The sequence below is a fragment of the Fundulus heteroclitus genome, chromosome 10, assembly GCF_011125445.2.
Source record: "Fundulus heteroclitus isolate FHET01 chromosome 10, MU-UCD_Fhet_4.1, whole genome shotgun sequence".
NCBI classification, from domain to species: Eukaryota; Metazoa; Chordata; class Actinopteri; order Cyprinodontiformes; family Fundulidae; genus Fundulus; species Fundulus heteroclitus.
In genome coordinates, this window is record NC_046370.1 from 22,424,602 (window position 1) to 22,439,363 (window position 14,762).

The 14,762-nt window shown below is 40.1% G+C and overlaps 1 protein-coding gene across 1 annotated transcript in view; it reads right to left on the reverse strand.

Annotated features, from left to right (window-relative positions):
- The window catches only part of ca10a (carbonic anhydrase Xa), a 365,114-nt gene that overhangs the window by 307,311 nt on the left and 43,041 nt on the right, over window positions 1-14,762 (reverse strand). Inside the window, exon 2 of the mRNA XM_036142346.1 lies at window positions 8,965-9,039. Coding sequence (XP_035998239.1) covers window positions 8,965-9,039 — 75 coding nt within the window. The remainder of the gene's footprint in view (window positions 1-8,964; window positions 9,040-14,762) is intronic.

A 14,762-nucleotide genomic window follows, 5' to 3' on the forward strand; every position in this document is an offset into this window, starting at 1 on the left:
CATTGACACAATCTGACATTAGCACACCAAGATTATTTGCCAGGAAAGATAATACAAACCAGACATAATAGCCAGGTAACATTTGTGCTTGATTTTGAACGTAGATTGAAGCAGATTGTCAAAAGCAGAAGTGTTGACAGTCAAACTAAGTGGACCCAAAGGGCAGCAGAACAAACATGGAGCCATCACAAAGAGTGTTAAATTTAATAATAAACTGAAACCTAAAAGCCACAGCGCTATCAACGGGGTGACAAACAGATAAATCCAGTGGGGAAGAAACAGAAACCAGGAAGCTAAATACAACTAGGAAGTAATCTGCTGAATGAGAATCTGGTGAGTACTAATAAACGGGATACCAAATAAATGGGGAGGAAGAGAACACTTTGCAGGGGCTGACATGAGGATGGTATGAGACAGAAGTAAACGGTACACAAAACATACTAACTGAAAGAAGCACTCTCCAAGGAACCTTAAAACTAAGAAATAATCAAACACCTTGGGATCGTGACTTTATAATTACAGCCAACTTCAGAAATAAATGAATACTTGTATGAACCTGTGGTCATGAGAACAGCTGCATTTCACATTGTAGAAAACATGTAGTGGTACTTTAGCTCCAATGATATGAGAAATACATTGATCAAGCGTCCCCCCCGCGCAGTTCTTACAATAAATTGGTTGGGCACTCACTCTTGAGTAAACTGGCAACTATCCTAAATGTTTTCCACTTGTGAATAATCTTTTCTACTTTAGAATGATTGACTGCATATAGTTTGGAAATTGTCTTTTCAACCTTATTAGTGATATATAATATACATAATCTGGTAATAATAGTAATTAATTAAAGAATAATTACAAAAGGACATTTTAAATAACATTACCGGTTTCCTAATATTGATCCTAGGCAAAATTGCGTACCAATTTGGGAACAATTTTTCTTAATAGAAACTATGTCAATATATCCAGTATGCTGATTGCCCAAATGGCTAACACCAGGATATGAAATTTTGGCGCAGGCTTGGGTTGTTCACTATCATTTTTGCAAGAGTAAAAGTCCTTATCTTCCAGGAGGAAAAAGTATTAGTGCTAAATCTCTTTTTTCTTTTGCCTCTGGAAAGCTTGTTAGCATTTAGGAAACTATTGGAGTTATGAAATGATTTTTTAGAATTGTAGACCTGGTTTGCTTTGTAAGTGTAGAACATGTCAGCTGTTATGCATGACTTAACTACTGCCTGTACTGAAAGCCTACAAGATCCTTCACAATTTGTACTTAAATACTGAAAACATCCATTATTTTATCCTTCTCAATTGTTAATTTCTCAACACTAAACTACTAATAGGTTGGAAGATACAACTGAGCAGTAAAAAAAACGAAAAGAAAACAACAACAACAACAACAACACACACAGCAGTGTTTCAGTGCAGAAACTAGTATTTTACAATTATTGATAGGAGGATTGCCACTGGGGCCAAATCTGTTTTGCTAGATGCTGACTGCTCATCAAAAAGTCTCCAGTGTACAATACCAGCTGTCAGAAAGTAGCTCCTGCACTCTAAAGGCACTCACCCCACCAGTCAGAGGCCTTTTCTCATCAGAACTGCCTGTGGGATAGTGGCTTCTGCAAATTCCAGCGTCGGATTTCTACTTGTACAGCACAGGCTGGCTTCAAAACAAGCTGGCAATAGACAACTGCAAGTGGATATCCTTTTTCATCACATAAAATTGCCAGCTTTGGAGGCTTGCCCTGCTGGTGTTTTCTCTGCTTCCTTAATTGCTCTTCGATCACTGATTACCACCTGAAGACTATCTTGTTACCTCCTAGACATATACAAAGTACTGGTCAATTAGCATCCTCCATTGATTAAGAAAGGAGTTTAGCTGGATAAGTAAAAAGAGACAAGACAAACACTTAAGAGGATTTTTTTTTTACAACACAGTTTTGGACTCTGCAGCTGGAATTCTGTAATTGGTGGTTGGTTATTGTCTCTGTGGGATGTGGAAAATGTTTTTTAATCAGCTCACGAGCCTTCGGAAAAAAACAAAAAAAAAAAACGCAGCTGCTCGTTTCCTGGTGCAAAAGTGGACATCAAACACAAGAGCCCGGCTAGGAAAACGGCAGATTAAACGGAATTCTAATGATGAGAAGCTGTGATAAAATGCACTGATGCTTCTGAAAACAAATCATATGCAGAGATGAACGATAAGGCTTGATAATTAGATCGGCTGCTTGCACTTATAAGATCAAGAGTGCTCCTCCATGCTTCGTTAAGACTTAAAGTGCAACCATTTCCTATCATAATCTAGAGAGCAACTGACACGATGGCGGGGCTGCACGGGTTTTCAGAGAGCACATATTTTCAAAGAATCACTGGACAGTACTAAGAAAGGAATGCTAAACAATGTTTTTTTTTTTATTTAAAAAAATTTTGATAAAGCTAAAAATTGCTTTGGGTAGAAATCATTGTCTTACTGAAGTGGTTGTGTGTTTGGTACTGAGAAACATTAGTGCATCGTTACTGTGTCAAGATGCATCCTGTTGGCACACATTGCTGTTTGAACAGTGGCACAAAAGATAGCACACAAGCCAACTTTAAAATGAGGTAAAAGTGTTGCTTGTGTCACGTCAACTGTGATGAGGCAGCATTTCATTTACAAAATATCCATTTCTATGCATAACAATATGTAACTCATGCACGGCCACTGAATAGTTATGTCCACCAAATGTGACATAAATACTTTTAGTGAAATTAGCTATACTGAACCGACATTTTTATCTTGCAAGTGACATGAAAATGTCATATTAAATAAATTAAGACAATTTAAAGAACAATAAATGTATGATAAAATACTTCAGTAGATAGTTTAGATGTGGTACAGTGGAAACATTTGGCGTATCACATTATCAGATTCATGTAAATATGTTTGAGCCTGTATTGATTTAGCAATACAGGCTCATTTTGATCTGTATAAAAACAGATAAAAACTAAACACTAAATTATTTTATTTTATTTTTTTTTTGGTTTAGCATTAGGCACAAAGCAACTTTGTAGGGTTCAGGGAAATTTAAGTTACAAGACATATTGTGACTTTGATCTATTTAAAGGTGTTCCAGTCTCAGAGAGTTTTAGGTGCACCATGGCTCCAGTGGTTAAAATTATGGCCGTAGAGCTAGGAGGTCAACATTTAATGCATTGGCTTGGGCCTTTCTGTGTGGAGTTTGTATATTTTCCCAGTGCCTTCAATGTTTTTACCAGGTAGTCCAGTGTTTTCCTATGATCCAAAAAAACAAGCTCACCTATGCTTTGATATCCAAAAAATGTTTGCAAAACAGCAATAGGGTTGATTCCTTCCAATTATCACCTCAATCCTCACCTCCATACGGGTGATTTAAACATCGCTCTTTTAAGCCAGGCCAATATCAACCCTAACGGATCCCCATTGCAGAGGCGAGGACCAGTTTCGGTCCTATTTGCAGGCCTACAATAACCTTAACGACTCCCCATTACTTAGGGGGTGGACCTGTTTCGGTTCAATCTGCATGTTTTCTGAGCCATTACAAGGCCTTTGTTGGGCAGTACTATAAAGCTTGCAACGCCACACTACTCCAGACATTTTGAATTGAGAAAGCTTTCTGGATAGGAAGCGAAATGTCTTCAAACTTCGGAAAAAAGTCCAGTTATTTTTTTTTTTTTTTACTTTTTTTGGAAAAACAATAGAACCTGCAGGTTCACTCATCCTAAAACCAGGTTTCTTATAATCCCAATTTGAAGTGAACACCGGCACTGACAAACAAAACCAATATACAGATAAATAACCCCATTTCAAGGTTAAACTAACACAAGAGTGTTTCACAACCCAGAACTAATGTGAAAACACATGGCACCAGGTATTGTGGGAAAAAAAGATGACGACATCAGGGTGAAAGCTGGGCCTTGGTTTCTGCCTTTTAAGTGGATACTACTTTACAACACTATACACCAGCAAAATAAGTATTGTTGCCAATTAAATACACCATAATGTCAGAAAGATAAGGTCCCTTGGCTCTGCACACATGGATTTGAGAAACATTCCAGGTTTAATATAAAGGCTTTGATTTTGCATCGGCTCGACCTTTGTAGCTACAACAGCTTTAATATTTTGGGAAATACTTTTCTCAAGGATTCTGAGTGTGTTATAAGAACAACTGACATTCTTCTAGAAGCCAGATGTGAGGTCAGACACTGATGGTGGGTAGGATGAGCTTTCCAATAGTCTTTACTCTAATTCATGTCCAAGTTTTTATATGAAGTTGAGGTCAGGGCTCTGTGCAGGCCTGTCAAGATCCTCCACACCAAACCCTTTGTTCACCAAATTTAACACTCCACAAAATGCAGTCAGAAAATGCCAAACCCAGGCTCATCTACTGGTACATTGCACAGGGAAGCATGACTTTGTCACTCTTAAGAGCACGTCTCCACTGCTCTTTATCTAATCTAACGGACACATAAACTTTCCACCCAAAACTCCCATAACAGACGTCTAAAGCTATCATCTCTGCAGAGTTGGCAACCTCTGCTCAATGTGTTCCTCAACATATGCTTTCCGCCATTACATGATTTCTCCATGACCGAAATGCTGTAGTTCCTAATTGCTTCCTCATTGTTATAATACTGTGAGTTGGCCAAGATATGTCACACTTAGTTTTGATGACATTTTGTGAAAGGACCAATTGTACAGGTGGCATCCTATTGGTGCCACACAGGGGTTCATTAAGCTACTGAGACTGGCTCTTTCACAAACATAGACCTAGGCAGTCTTCATACCTAGATGCTTATTTTTATGCACGTTAGACCACAGAAGTGACTACAAAATAACAATGTAATGATTTGGAGGGGTGGCCCAATACTAAGCTTGTGCAACTCTCATGATTTTGGACTGTGTGATTAAACCAGAGTACTGAGGAAAAAACAACGCAATCACAAGAATAACTTGCAAATTACATTTGAACAGGCAACATTCTATCTTTTTCTGAATTGCATTCAGTATAACTGAAAAACAGTATAAAATTACAGAAGATCCCTATTAACCATGCTGAATGTAAGCGTTAACGTTTGCTATTTTTGGACCTTTGACATTCTAATAAGCTCAAATAGACTTTAAAGACTCAGCAGGCTCAAAAGTTTTAAGAATAAAATAATAAGATAGACTTTCTGTTTTTGCAAAGATATGCTAATTAGAGCACAGCTGAATGATAAAATAATACAGGAGGCACAAACTAATGAATGCACAAATTAAAAAGAAGAGCACAAACGCCCAGTATGCTTCCCCACACACATCAGCAAACTAAAAAAGCACTACTTGGGGATATTGTACAAGAAAAAAAATGGTTAACTCACTGAGCCTAATAGAAGCTGGGGGAAAAAGCACAACACTTGACTGAGGTTGATAAAGTGTTGGAATGCCTTTTAACCCTGAATTAAGAAGTTAAACATTAAGACAAAAGGTGAGAGAGTAAAGCAAGCACTTGGAGCTGTGTGACCTTTACCAAATTTAAAGCTAATTGAGAGTGCTCATAAGGATAAGCAAAGGTCAGCTTTGATGACACAAGTCAGAGAACGTATTTCATCTGATTTGCTAATGCCAGAGTGCAAATCTTCCAAGATGAGATGCTGCAGCTCTCAGTCTCCACAAAAAGGCCCATCAGCGAAGCCAAATCAACCATTAATGGGTAAAAAGGATCAGAGATGGCACAGGGTTCTAATAGCAACGCCATACTACGGCTATGTGGAGCTTTACAACAACACAGTATGTCTTACTTCTGAAGATAAAGGAAAAAAATTATTTCCTCTCTTTTTCTATTGTGTCCTTCAGCTTTCATTCAAACAAAAGGCTGTTAGACTTGTGAAATGTTTCATAAAGTATTCAAAAACTTGGTGGTGCTGCCGTTTGCTAAACTAATGCACCAATTCTATCTCCCTGGAACATTTCAGGTGTGGGTGGAGGAGGAGGAATAGTTATATAAAACTAATTCTTTCAGATTGCTGCTTTAAAGAGTATTTTCGTTCCTTTGATATGTCCCAGTGTGCATATCCGACATGAAATCCCACTTCAGAGAGAATTATTTTATCACAAGTCACTGTCCAAGCAGACTAGGTTGAATAGGAATATTTTCCATCAATATTATCCCTCTATGCCAGTAAATTACACACCGTTTGCAGCTAAAAAGGCCTCTCTCTTTCATATCCCAAATGTGAAATCCTGCTGGCTGCAGAACAAGGTAAGCAGGGCTGGGAATTCTCTTCAGAGCCGCTGGAGAATCATGAACAGTGTTTTAACTGCTTCAGCTGCTGTGCTGTGGTTAGTCCAGTAAGCCCTTCTTGGGGAACTGCTGAAAGCAATGGTTCTGGTATAAAAAGAGCAGCAAAAGAACCAAGCGGCAGGTGAAAAACTGAAGGACTGGCCGGGAAGATCTTTTTTGAGAGAGAAGGAAGCCTTTACTCACATTGTGCTCACAATACTGCATCAAACAGTTAACCTGTATCTGTGTTTTAGCTCCTTTGTGGCCTTGATCCTAACCTCTGCCTTGAACACAACAAGGTTAATCATCAGTTTAATTGGGAAGCACTTTAACACTGACCCATTGTGGTGGAAAAGCAAATTCAAGAACTATGGATTGTTTTTGACCCTTCCTGTAAACTAAGATTAGTTTATTTAGCCATCTTTGACCCCCAGCATAGATAATGATTGGCTTAGTGGCATCCGTTTCTAATCAGAGAGCATGCAAAGCAAACATGTGTTCCCTTTTCTCACACGTAATTCAATTTAAACAAAACAGATGTAAACAAGACAACCTGAGTATTTACAAAACGCACTTTTCAAAGTGTGATTTTGTTTGTTATGAAAAAAAATATATATCCAAACCACCCTGGCCGTATGTGAAGAAGGAATTGTCCTATGTCTTGAATCATCAATTAACTGTGATTGACTACATGTAAAGAACAGCAGACATCACTTGCCTCAGATGAGATTAGTGATAATGATTCATGAACAATAAGAAAGAGATTGAGTAAAAATGGCATCCATGGGAGAATTACAGGCTAAAACCCCTGCAGACAACAACAATCACAAATGCCCATGTTGCATTTGCCAAAACACATCTTAATGATCCCCAAGAGCTTCCTTTGGGGAAATATTCAGTAGACTGAAAAGACAAAGGTAAAACCTTTTCAAAGGCCTGTTTCCCTTTACATCTGATATAAAACAAACAGCATTTGAAAAAAAATTGCATTATCTACAGTCATATGTCATATGGTTGTAGTGCGACACTGTGGGGCTGCTTTACTCCTTTAGGACCTGGACCTACCAACACTGACGGAATCAATTAATCTCTGCGTGAAAATCCTGAAAGAAAATATCTGAATATGCATTGTGACCTTATCATTTTGCACACTACCAAGTGTGCCTCGGAATAGCTTAATAGGAAATCCAAAGGAAGATTTTGAAGTTACTCAGTGGCAGGCAGAATAGATCCATGTTTTCATGTTTCTTATGACAAATGCTACCAACCCTCTGATGATTTGCTGAAAAAAATTTAGATTCATGCCAGAAAACATTTACTAATCAACTTTTGTTCAGTTTTAGCAAGCTTTTGTGAACTGTAGCCTTGGTTTCATGTAGCCTGCTGTTATAACCCATTGGTATTGTGCATACAACCTTGGTTTTAATGTGTGGTTAGCTAAATTTGCCTCACTGTCAGCAGACAATTTCTCCTCTGATATTGACAAAGCATTTTTTGTACATGCAACTGCCATCCACCGAACAGTTTTTCTCCTGCAACAGTTCTCTGTATACCTGCGAGATGGTCACCTTAATCCCCATTCTTCCCAATACTGATGGTTGTATAGAACATCAGCATTTCTTCACCATGTCTAGATGCCCTAATCCATTTGGTTAATGCCATGTGATTTGCTGATTTGCTGTGTGTGTGCTGACAAGAAATGAAACAGATGTTGCTAGGGCAGCTGGTGGTGCGGGTAGCACGAATGGCCTTTATGATGATGCCTTAGCCCTTAACACGACCATCTATGGTTTGGCTCCGGCCCATGGACCTTTGCCGCATATCTTTCCCCCTCTCTCTCAGCCCCCTTTCTAGTAAGCCTATTTTCATTAAAGGCCACTAGAACCAGAGAAATGACAAACAAAGAAAGAGGCATCTCTGATAAATTGGCTGGTGACTGTATTTCTGCTTTAATAGTAACATCACAACATGGGGTCAAACACTAGTCCTTAGACTTGGCAGACCATCAACTTTCTTACACACCTTCACTTTCACAGTACATTTGAATTAAGTGTGGTTCAAAGTTGAATTCAAAAATAACAAGTCAAATTATCACTGATCTTACATCGGTTAAGCTAGAATTCAAATCCTGTATTTTAGTTAGAAACACAGGTATGGCATTGGTGTTCTGGTGCTCAGTAGTGCAGTAAAGTATGTTTCCCGTTGATATTGAATGAAAATATAAAGTCAATGAAAATTCAATTTGCCAATTTTTTGTTAGTTTTATTTCTTTTAATTACCTTGATGTGTTATAATTTAACTTGCACACACATAGTCAAATACAACTGCAGGTTTTATCAAGAGCCCTTTCAGTTCTGAAAACAAGAAACCCAACCATCTGAGGAAATCAATAGCCTCACACACAGACACGTAACAAGATGGAAAAGGTTGGAGGTAAAGGGAGTCGCTTTCAGTCAATCATGTGAAAAAGCATCAGCTGTGTGGGTCGGACAAAGAGGTCTTGTCAGAATGAGCAAATAAAACTTTTGCCAACGGCAAGGTGGCTCGATGTATCTTAAATATGTAATGTGGCAACTTCAAGATCAAGCACACTGGAGTGTTAGAGTGGTTGCTGGAAGGAGGGGGGGGGGGGTGTTCAGTGGGAAAGTGCCACACATCAAAGCGCAGCATGCTGTTTGAGGCTTACCTGGAACAAAGCTCCCTTGCACCACCTCCTTGTACGCCCACCATCCTTCATGAATTTTCGGTGGGTTTGGTTGAGCTGTGAGGTAAAGAGAAGACACAGGCAAGGACATCAGCTTTTTATGTGTGAAAGTCAGAGTAAGAAGCCAAAACAATGTCCTGAAGGTTTTTACAGGCATTCGATTCCTTTTCTAAAAAAACACAGAAATCAATTTCAGACGTGCTGTTAAACCAGAAGGAGGCCTCAGCAAACAGAGCCTCAGACGTGGCTTAGGACTTTGTAGCAGTTCTTTTGTGGAGAATACAAGCCCTTAAGTCAGAGCTGCTTAACACTTTAAGAGATTGTCTCATAATAAAAAATCTTTCACAGCATTATGGAAATACCTTTTGTAATCTTGAGTGATTTCCAAAAGAAAGGCTTAGATTAGAGCAAGTTGGTGCAGAATAGTTGAGGTAATGAAGTTACGGTTAAAATATAAAATGTGAGGTTCAACCAGGCATTACCCTGTAAGACATGGGGTTATTGCTTTTTACACCTCTTCCAGTTAATTTCCCATACAGGAAAAGTGAGGTTTAATCACGGTCCAGAGGTCGCCTTGCTTGCTTGGCTTTAATGGAAGTTGAGGTGACCAAACAACCCTCATCTCTCTGCTATCCCTTCACAATAGCCTTGCTGCAGTGAGGCTGGATAGCAGGCTCAATTTCAGATGGGTGAACTGGCTGGACAGAGTCCAGAAAAGGCTATTTAAGCAATATGTGCAGCCACAAAACTGGGCAGCAGCAGTTTGTGTTTGAAATAAGTGTTCACTGACTACATTTCTGATGTGATAAAAGGTGTGCAGCTCTTACTTAAAGGAAGCATTTATGACCACTAAAAATCTATACCTAATTAAAGAACATCACCTTTAACAACTATTGGCACCGGTGGAAAACATTTACAAAAAAACTTTAATATGAATACATTTATTCAGTGAGGGAAAATAATCTAACATTAATCTTACATGAAACCATTTACACCACAGCTGTTAATTATCTTTGGAGCCCTGTTTTGCCAATATGACAGCACTTTGTCTACACTTGTAACATTTTGCAAAGTTAGAGCATACAGAAGGAGGAATCTTTGACCATCCCTTTTCTAAATCTCCCTAAACCACCCAAATTTGTGGCTCTTCTCTTCTTATATATTTTTCTTCAGGCTAGCCCAATGGTGTGAAATGGCCTTGCAAGAAGTTTTTAAATTATATATATATATATATATATATATATATATATATATATATATATATATATATATATATATATATATATATACACATACATGGATTCCTCTGTATAATGAATGTGACCAGGGCGCCGCAGAGAAGCATAGACAGGGTGGGGATACGACAAACAAAGTGACTTCACTTGTTGATCACCATTTCTGCTTGATTCTCTGTCAATCACAATCAGATTTCTGCTTCTTCATATCTCTTAAATCATTGCAACGCAATCACGCAGCTGGTCTATTTTGTACATGGTCACTTAGTATACCATGCTGTCTTTGTAATCAGATCCACCTGCATGTAATGGTTGTATGTAGAGAACACAATATTCAAACCGACACAGAGATGTTCTTATCTTTAATAGTTTATTGGTGATGATGATAGCAGAGAGGACAGATAATGATTCTAACAGCAGGTGAATATTGATGGAAGGAACTGACTTGACAGGATGATGAAACTAGAAAAAAACTTGACCAGAGAATGCCGGCCGATGGCTCACCAGAGCAGGCAGAGTCAGCAGCAGCACTCACAGGAATGTAGAAACGACTAGACGAGCACACAGTCACTGGTAATTCTTCCTTAGTGTGGGTCGGTCATTTACAGAAAACCCTTGAGTTTGGCTGGCTGAGCACAGAAAGACTGGGAGCAACACACAGGAGGTGCAGACAAGATGAGATGTTCTGGCAGGGAGTGGTTGGAAGAGACAGGTATATGTAGGCACAGGAATAGGTGGAATTACTTTGAGGGTAGTTAGTGATAGCAGTGCAACTATTTAAGGTGAATGGGAGGAGTGGAGTACGAAGTTGAATAATCAGTCCAGAAAGTCAAAAAACAAACATCCATCCATCCATCCATCCATCCATTCTCTTCCGCTTATCCGGGGTCGGGTCGAGTGAGTAGCAGCTTCTGTAGGGAGGCCCAGACGTCCCTCTCCCCAGCCACTTGGGCCAGCTCCTCCAAGGGAATACCAAGGCATTCCCATGCCAGCCAAGAAACATAGTTCCTCCAGTGTGTCCTGGGTCTCCCTCTGGGTCTCCTCCCGGTGGGACGTGACGACGGACCCTCCTTTCCAGAACTCCGAAATAGACCTTACCAGGGAGGCTTCAGCGTGTGATTCCTCTGTAGTTGGAACACACCCTCCGGTCCCCCTTTTTAATTAGGGGAACCACCACCCCAGTCTGTCAATCCAGGGGAACTGCCCCCGATGTCCACGCAATGTTGCAGAGTCGCCTTAACCAACACAGCCTCACAACATCCAGAGCCTTAAAGTACTCAGGGCCACCGGGGCCTTGCCACTGAGGAGCTTCTTAACCACATCGGTGACCTCAACACCAGAGATGGGAGAACCCGACCCATAGTCCCCTGACTCTGCTTCCTCAACAGAAGACGTGTTGGTGGGATTAAGGAGGTCTTCAAAGTATTCCGCCCACCGACATACAACGTCCCGGGTTGAGATAAGCAGCACACCACCCCCACTATGGTATTTGTTCTGCACTGCTTCCCCTCCTGAGACGCCGGATAGTGGACCAGAATCGCCTCAAAGCCATGTGGAAGTCTTTCTCCATGGACTCTCCGAACTCTTCCCATGCTCAACATTTTGCCACAGTGAGCAGCTGTGCCGCCTGCCACTTTGACTGCCGGTACACACCAGCTGCTTCTGGAGTCCCACAGGCCAATAAAGCCAGATAGGACTCCTTCTTCAGCTTGACAGCTTCCCTCACTGCTGGTGTCCACCAGCGTGTTCAAGGGTTGCCGCTGTGACATGCACCAACATCCTTGCGGCCACAGCTCTGACTAGCCGCCTCAACAATAGAGGCGCGGAACATGGTCCACTCAGACTCAATGGCCCCCACCTCCCTCGGGACATGTTCAAAGCTCTTCCGGAGGTGGGGGTTAAAGATCCGTCTCACAGGGGACTCTGCCAGACGTTCCCGGCAAACCCTCACAATACGTTTGGGCTAGCCTGGTCTGACCGGCTTCCTCCGCCTCAAAAAAAAACAAACAAAAACCTAAATCATGACACAGCACTGCCATGTGCACAAAGTCAAACTTATCTGCCTCCAATAAAGACATATCAGAATCAATACATAGTGCCTTTTTCTTCCACCTAGGAGGTGATATACAGCTTAACCCAGGCCCACACATGTCTGCCTCTATGAGTCACAAGGAATTACCTACCACTGATCCAGAGCTGAATGTTGGGGATCGGGGAAGTGGCACCGTCGGCACTAGTAGCACTTTCTCCAAAAAACACACAGAACAGTAGCCTGACTGGACTTAGTTATGCCATGAGTACAGCACGGCTAGTGTTAGACCTGAAGTCTTTTAACATGCAGGTATTTCTGCCCACTCAGGGCACTTGCATAGTCAGTGCATTATCAACAAATGACTACTGACCATTCCTCTTACGGTGTACCTCAGTCTATCAGTCGTGCTAAGTTGGAGCCTATTACACATATAGGTGTGAACAGCATGGGTAAACTAACCAAGGAGAAGGGCTACAGAACTGACAAAGTCCAATGTAAGCAAAATATACTCACACAAATACATTACATATGTAGGCAGTGAATAACCAGAAGCAGCATCTATATTTTCAAGCTGGTATTGGTATTAGGGTGACCTGGGAGTATGCACTCAACCAAAACACATTTTTAGAGGACTAACTAACATAAACAATTCTATTAATTTTAACCTTAGGACTGATTTTCAAATGTTTTTAATTGACTTGCATCCAAACCACTAAGTAACTGCATAAATAAATGCAGGGCTATAGCAGATCTGCATCAGAAGATTCCTTTCCATAAAACTTATTTTGCTCTAAGTACTCTCTCTGTGAGGGGTACTGTACTGACTTATTTTGGATCTGTCCTTATCAAATAAACTCAGTAGAATAACATCAATAATATGATGTGTGCCGCATTTATCAATAACACTGGAATTGCATGTGTTCCAAATACTGTACAATGCTAATGCTGCTGCAGCAGAAGTTAGGCAGTTGTTTGTTTGTTTATGTGAACAATCTTCTATGTAAATGGACTCCATTTATTGAACACTTTCCAGGCTCGCTGACCACTCAAAGCACTTTTACACTCATTTCTCAATTAGCCATTGACATACACACTTACACATCAACTTGCAGACCGGTAGGCAACATGAGACTCAGTGTCTTATCCAAGTACTTTTTGACACATGGTGAGAGAAAAGAGTAATCTAACTGAAAACCTCCCGACTGTTAGATGATTACTTTTCCCACTGTCCCACTTCACCCTAATATGTATATATAACTTTCCACAGTCACATATTTAAAACAGTGTTACATTTAAAACCAAAAGGTAATTAAGATTTCTTTAACATATCTGGCCTTGATACAATTCTGAAGGCTGCTGTAATCATTGCTTGGGGACTTGCAGTCAATAGACGAGCCACAATAGCTTCCTGCAGCTCAGCAGAAGGACTGAGAGGAAGAGAAGGAACAGCTAAGTGGCACAACAAGCCCTGTCCCATTTCTCACAATGACTGGCTGAGGCCTGAAACACTCTGCCTGACATCAGCAAAAAGAAAATGCTTTCGATCTATAAAAGGAAATGCAGACTAGATACTGCGGAAGCAGAGATGCGAGGGGAGGTCTTGATGGATCGCTGTATTTCATTTTACAGGGTCCCAGAGAATGCATGATGTTTAAAACATCAGGGGGTGGTTTTAAGAGCAGAGGCGGTCCGCCATGTTTCAGGATCTTATCATTTCTGTTTCTTAGGCATTTTAGGTTGTAAGGATAATATTTCAGAAAGGGATCACACCTTTGCTCAGGGACAACAGGTTTACAGAACCAAATAACTGAAATCTGTAATATTCATTTCTTAATATAAAAATATCGTAATACTTGACCATAGCATGGTCACAAGGTAATGGTAAAATAACATCTTCTTTTTGCATTTTCACAGATTTGTCTGACATTAAGGAAGGCTGAACTATAATAATTTATGTTTGCTAAATGGCAAATCTTTTTACTAAATGCCAAAATAAAAGATAATTTTATTTGATGACCTTTTTTAATTCAGAAGTTTGTGTACATCAATAATACTTTCAGAAATTTTAGCAAATCCAGATGATATAGCCATTACTCTCTTAGCCTCTGATAGAGTAACATATTATATGCAACTTCTTTACTCAAAGTTTTCAGTGGCATCATTATTTGGTCAGACACCAGGGAATTTAATTGCAGTGTTGTTAAACACTGCAGCAGCCTCGGAACAGTTGATTACACCACCTTAACAAACAAGCCTCATTGTTTGGTGGGGATCGCTGCAAATGTTTAGAAAGGTCAAGATCTAACATTTCAATACAAGCTTCACTGTCTGTATTAACCACGTTATGTCAGATTCTGCTAATCTAATATGTGGGGTATCACTTAGTTCTTCATTGGGCTCCTTTCTGTTTTGCTAAACAGACAATCCCTTAGACAGATCATTGACACATTTCATAATATATCCAATTGCTTCTATGCAGAGGAGATTCAGATGTACTGCTACCTCTGAAAGTT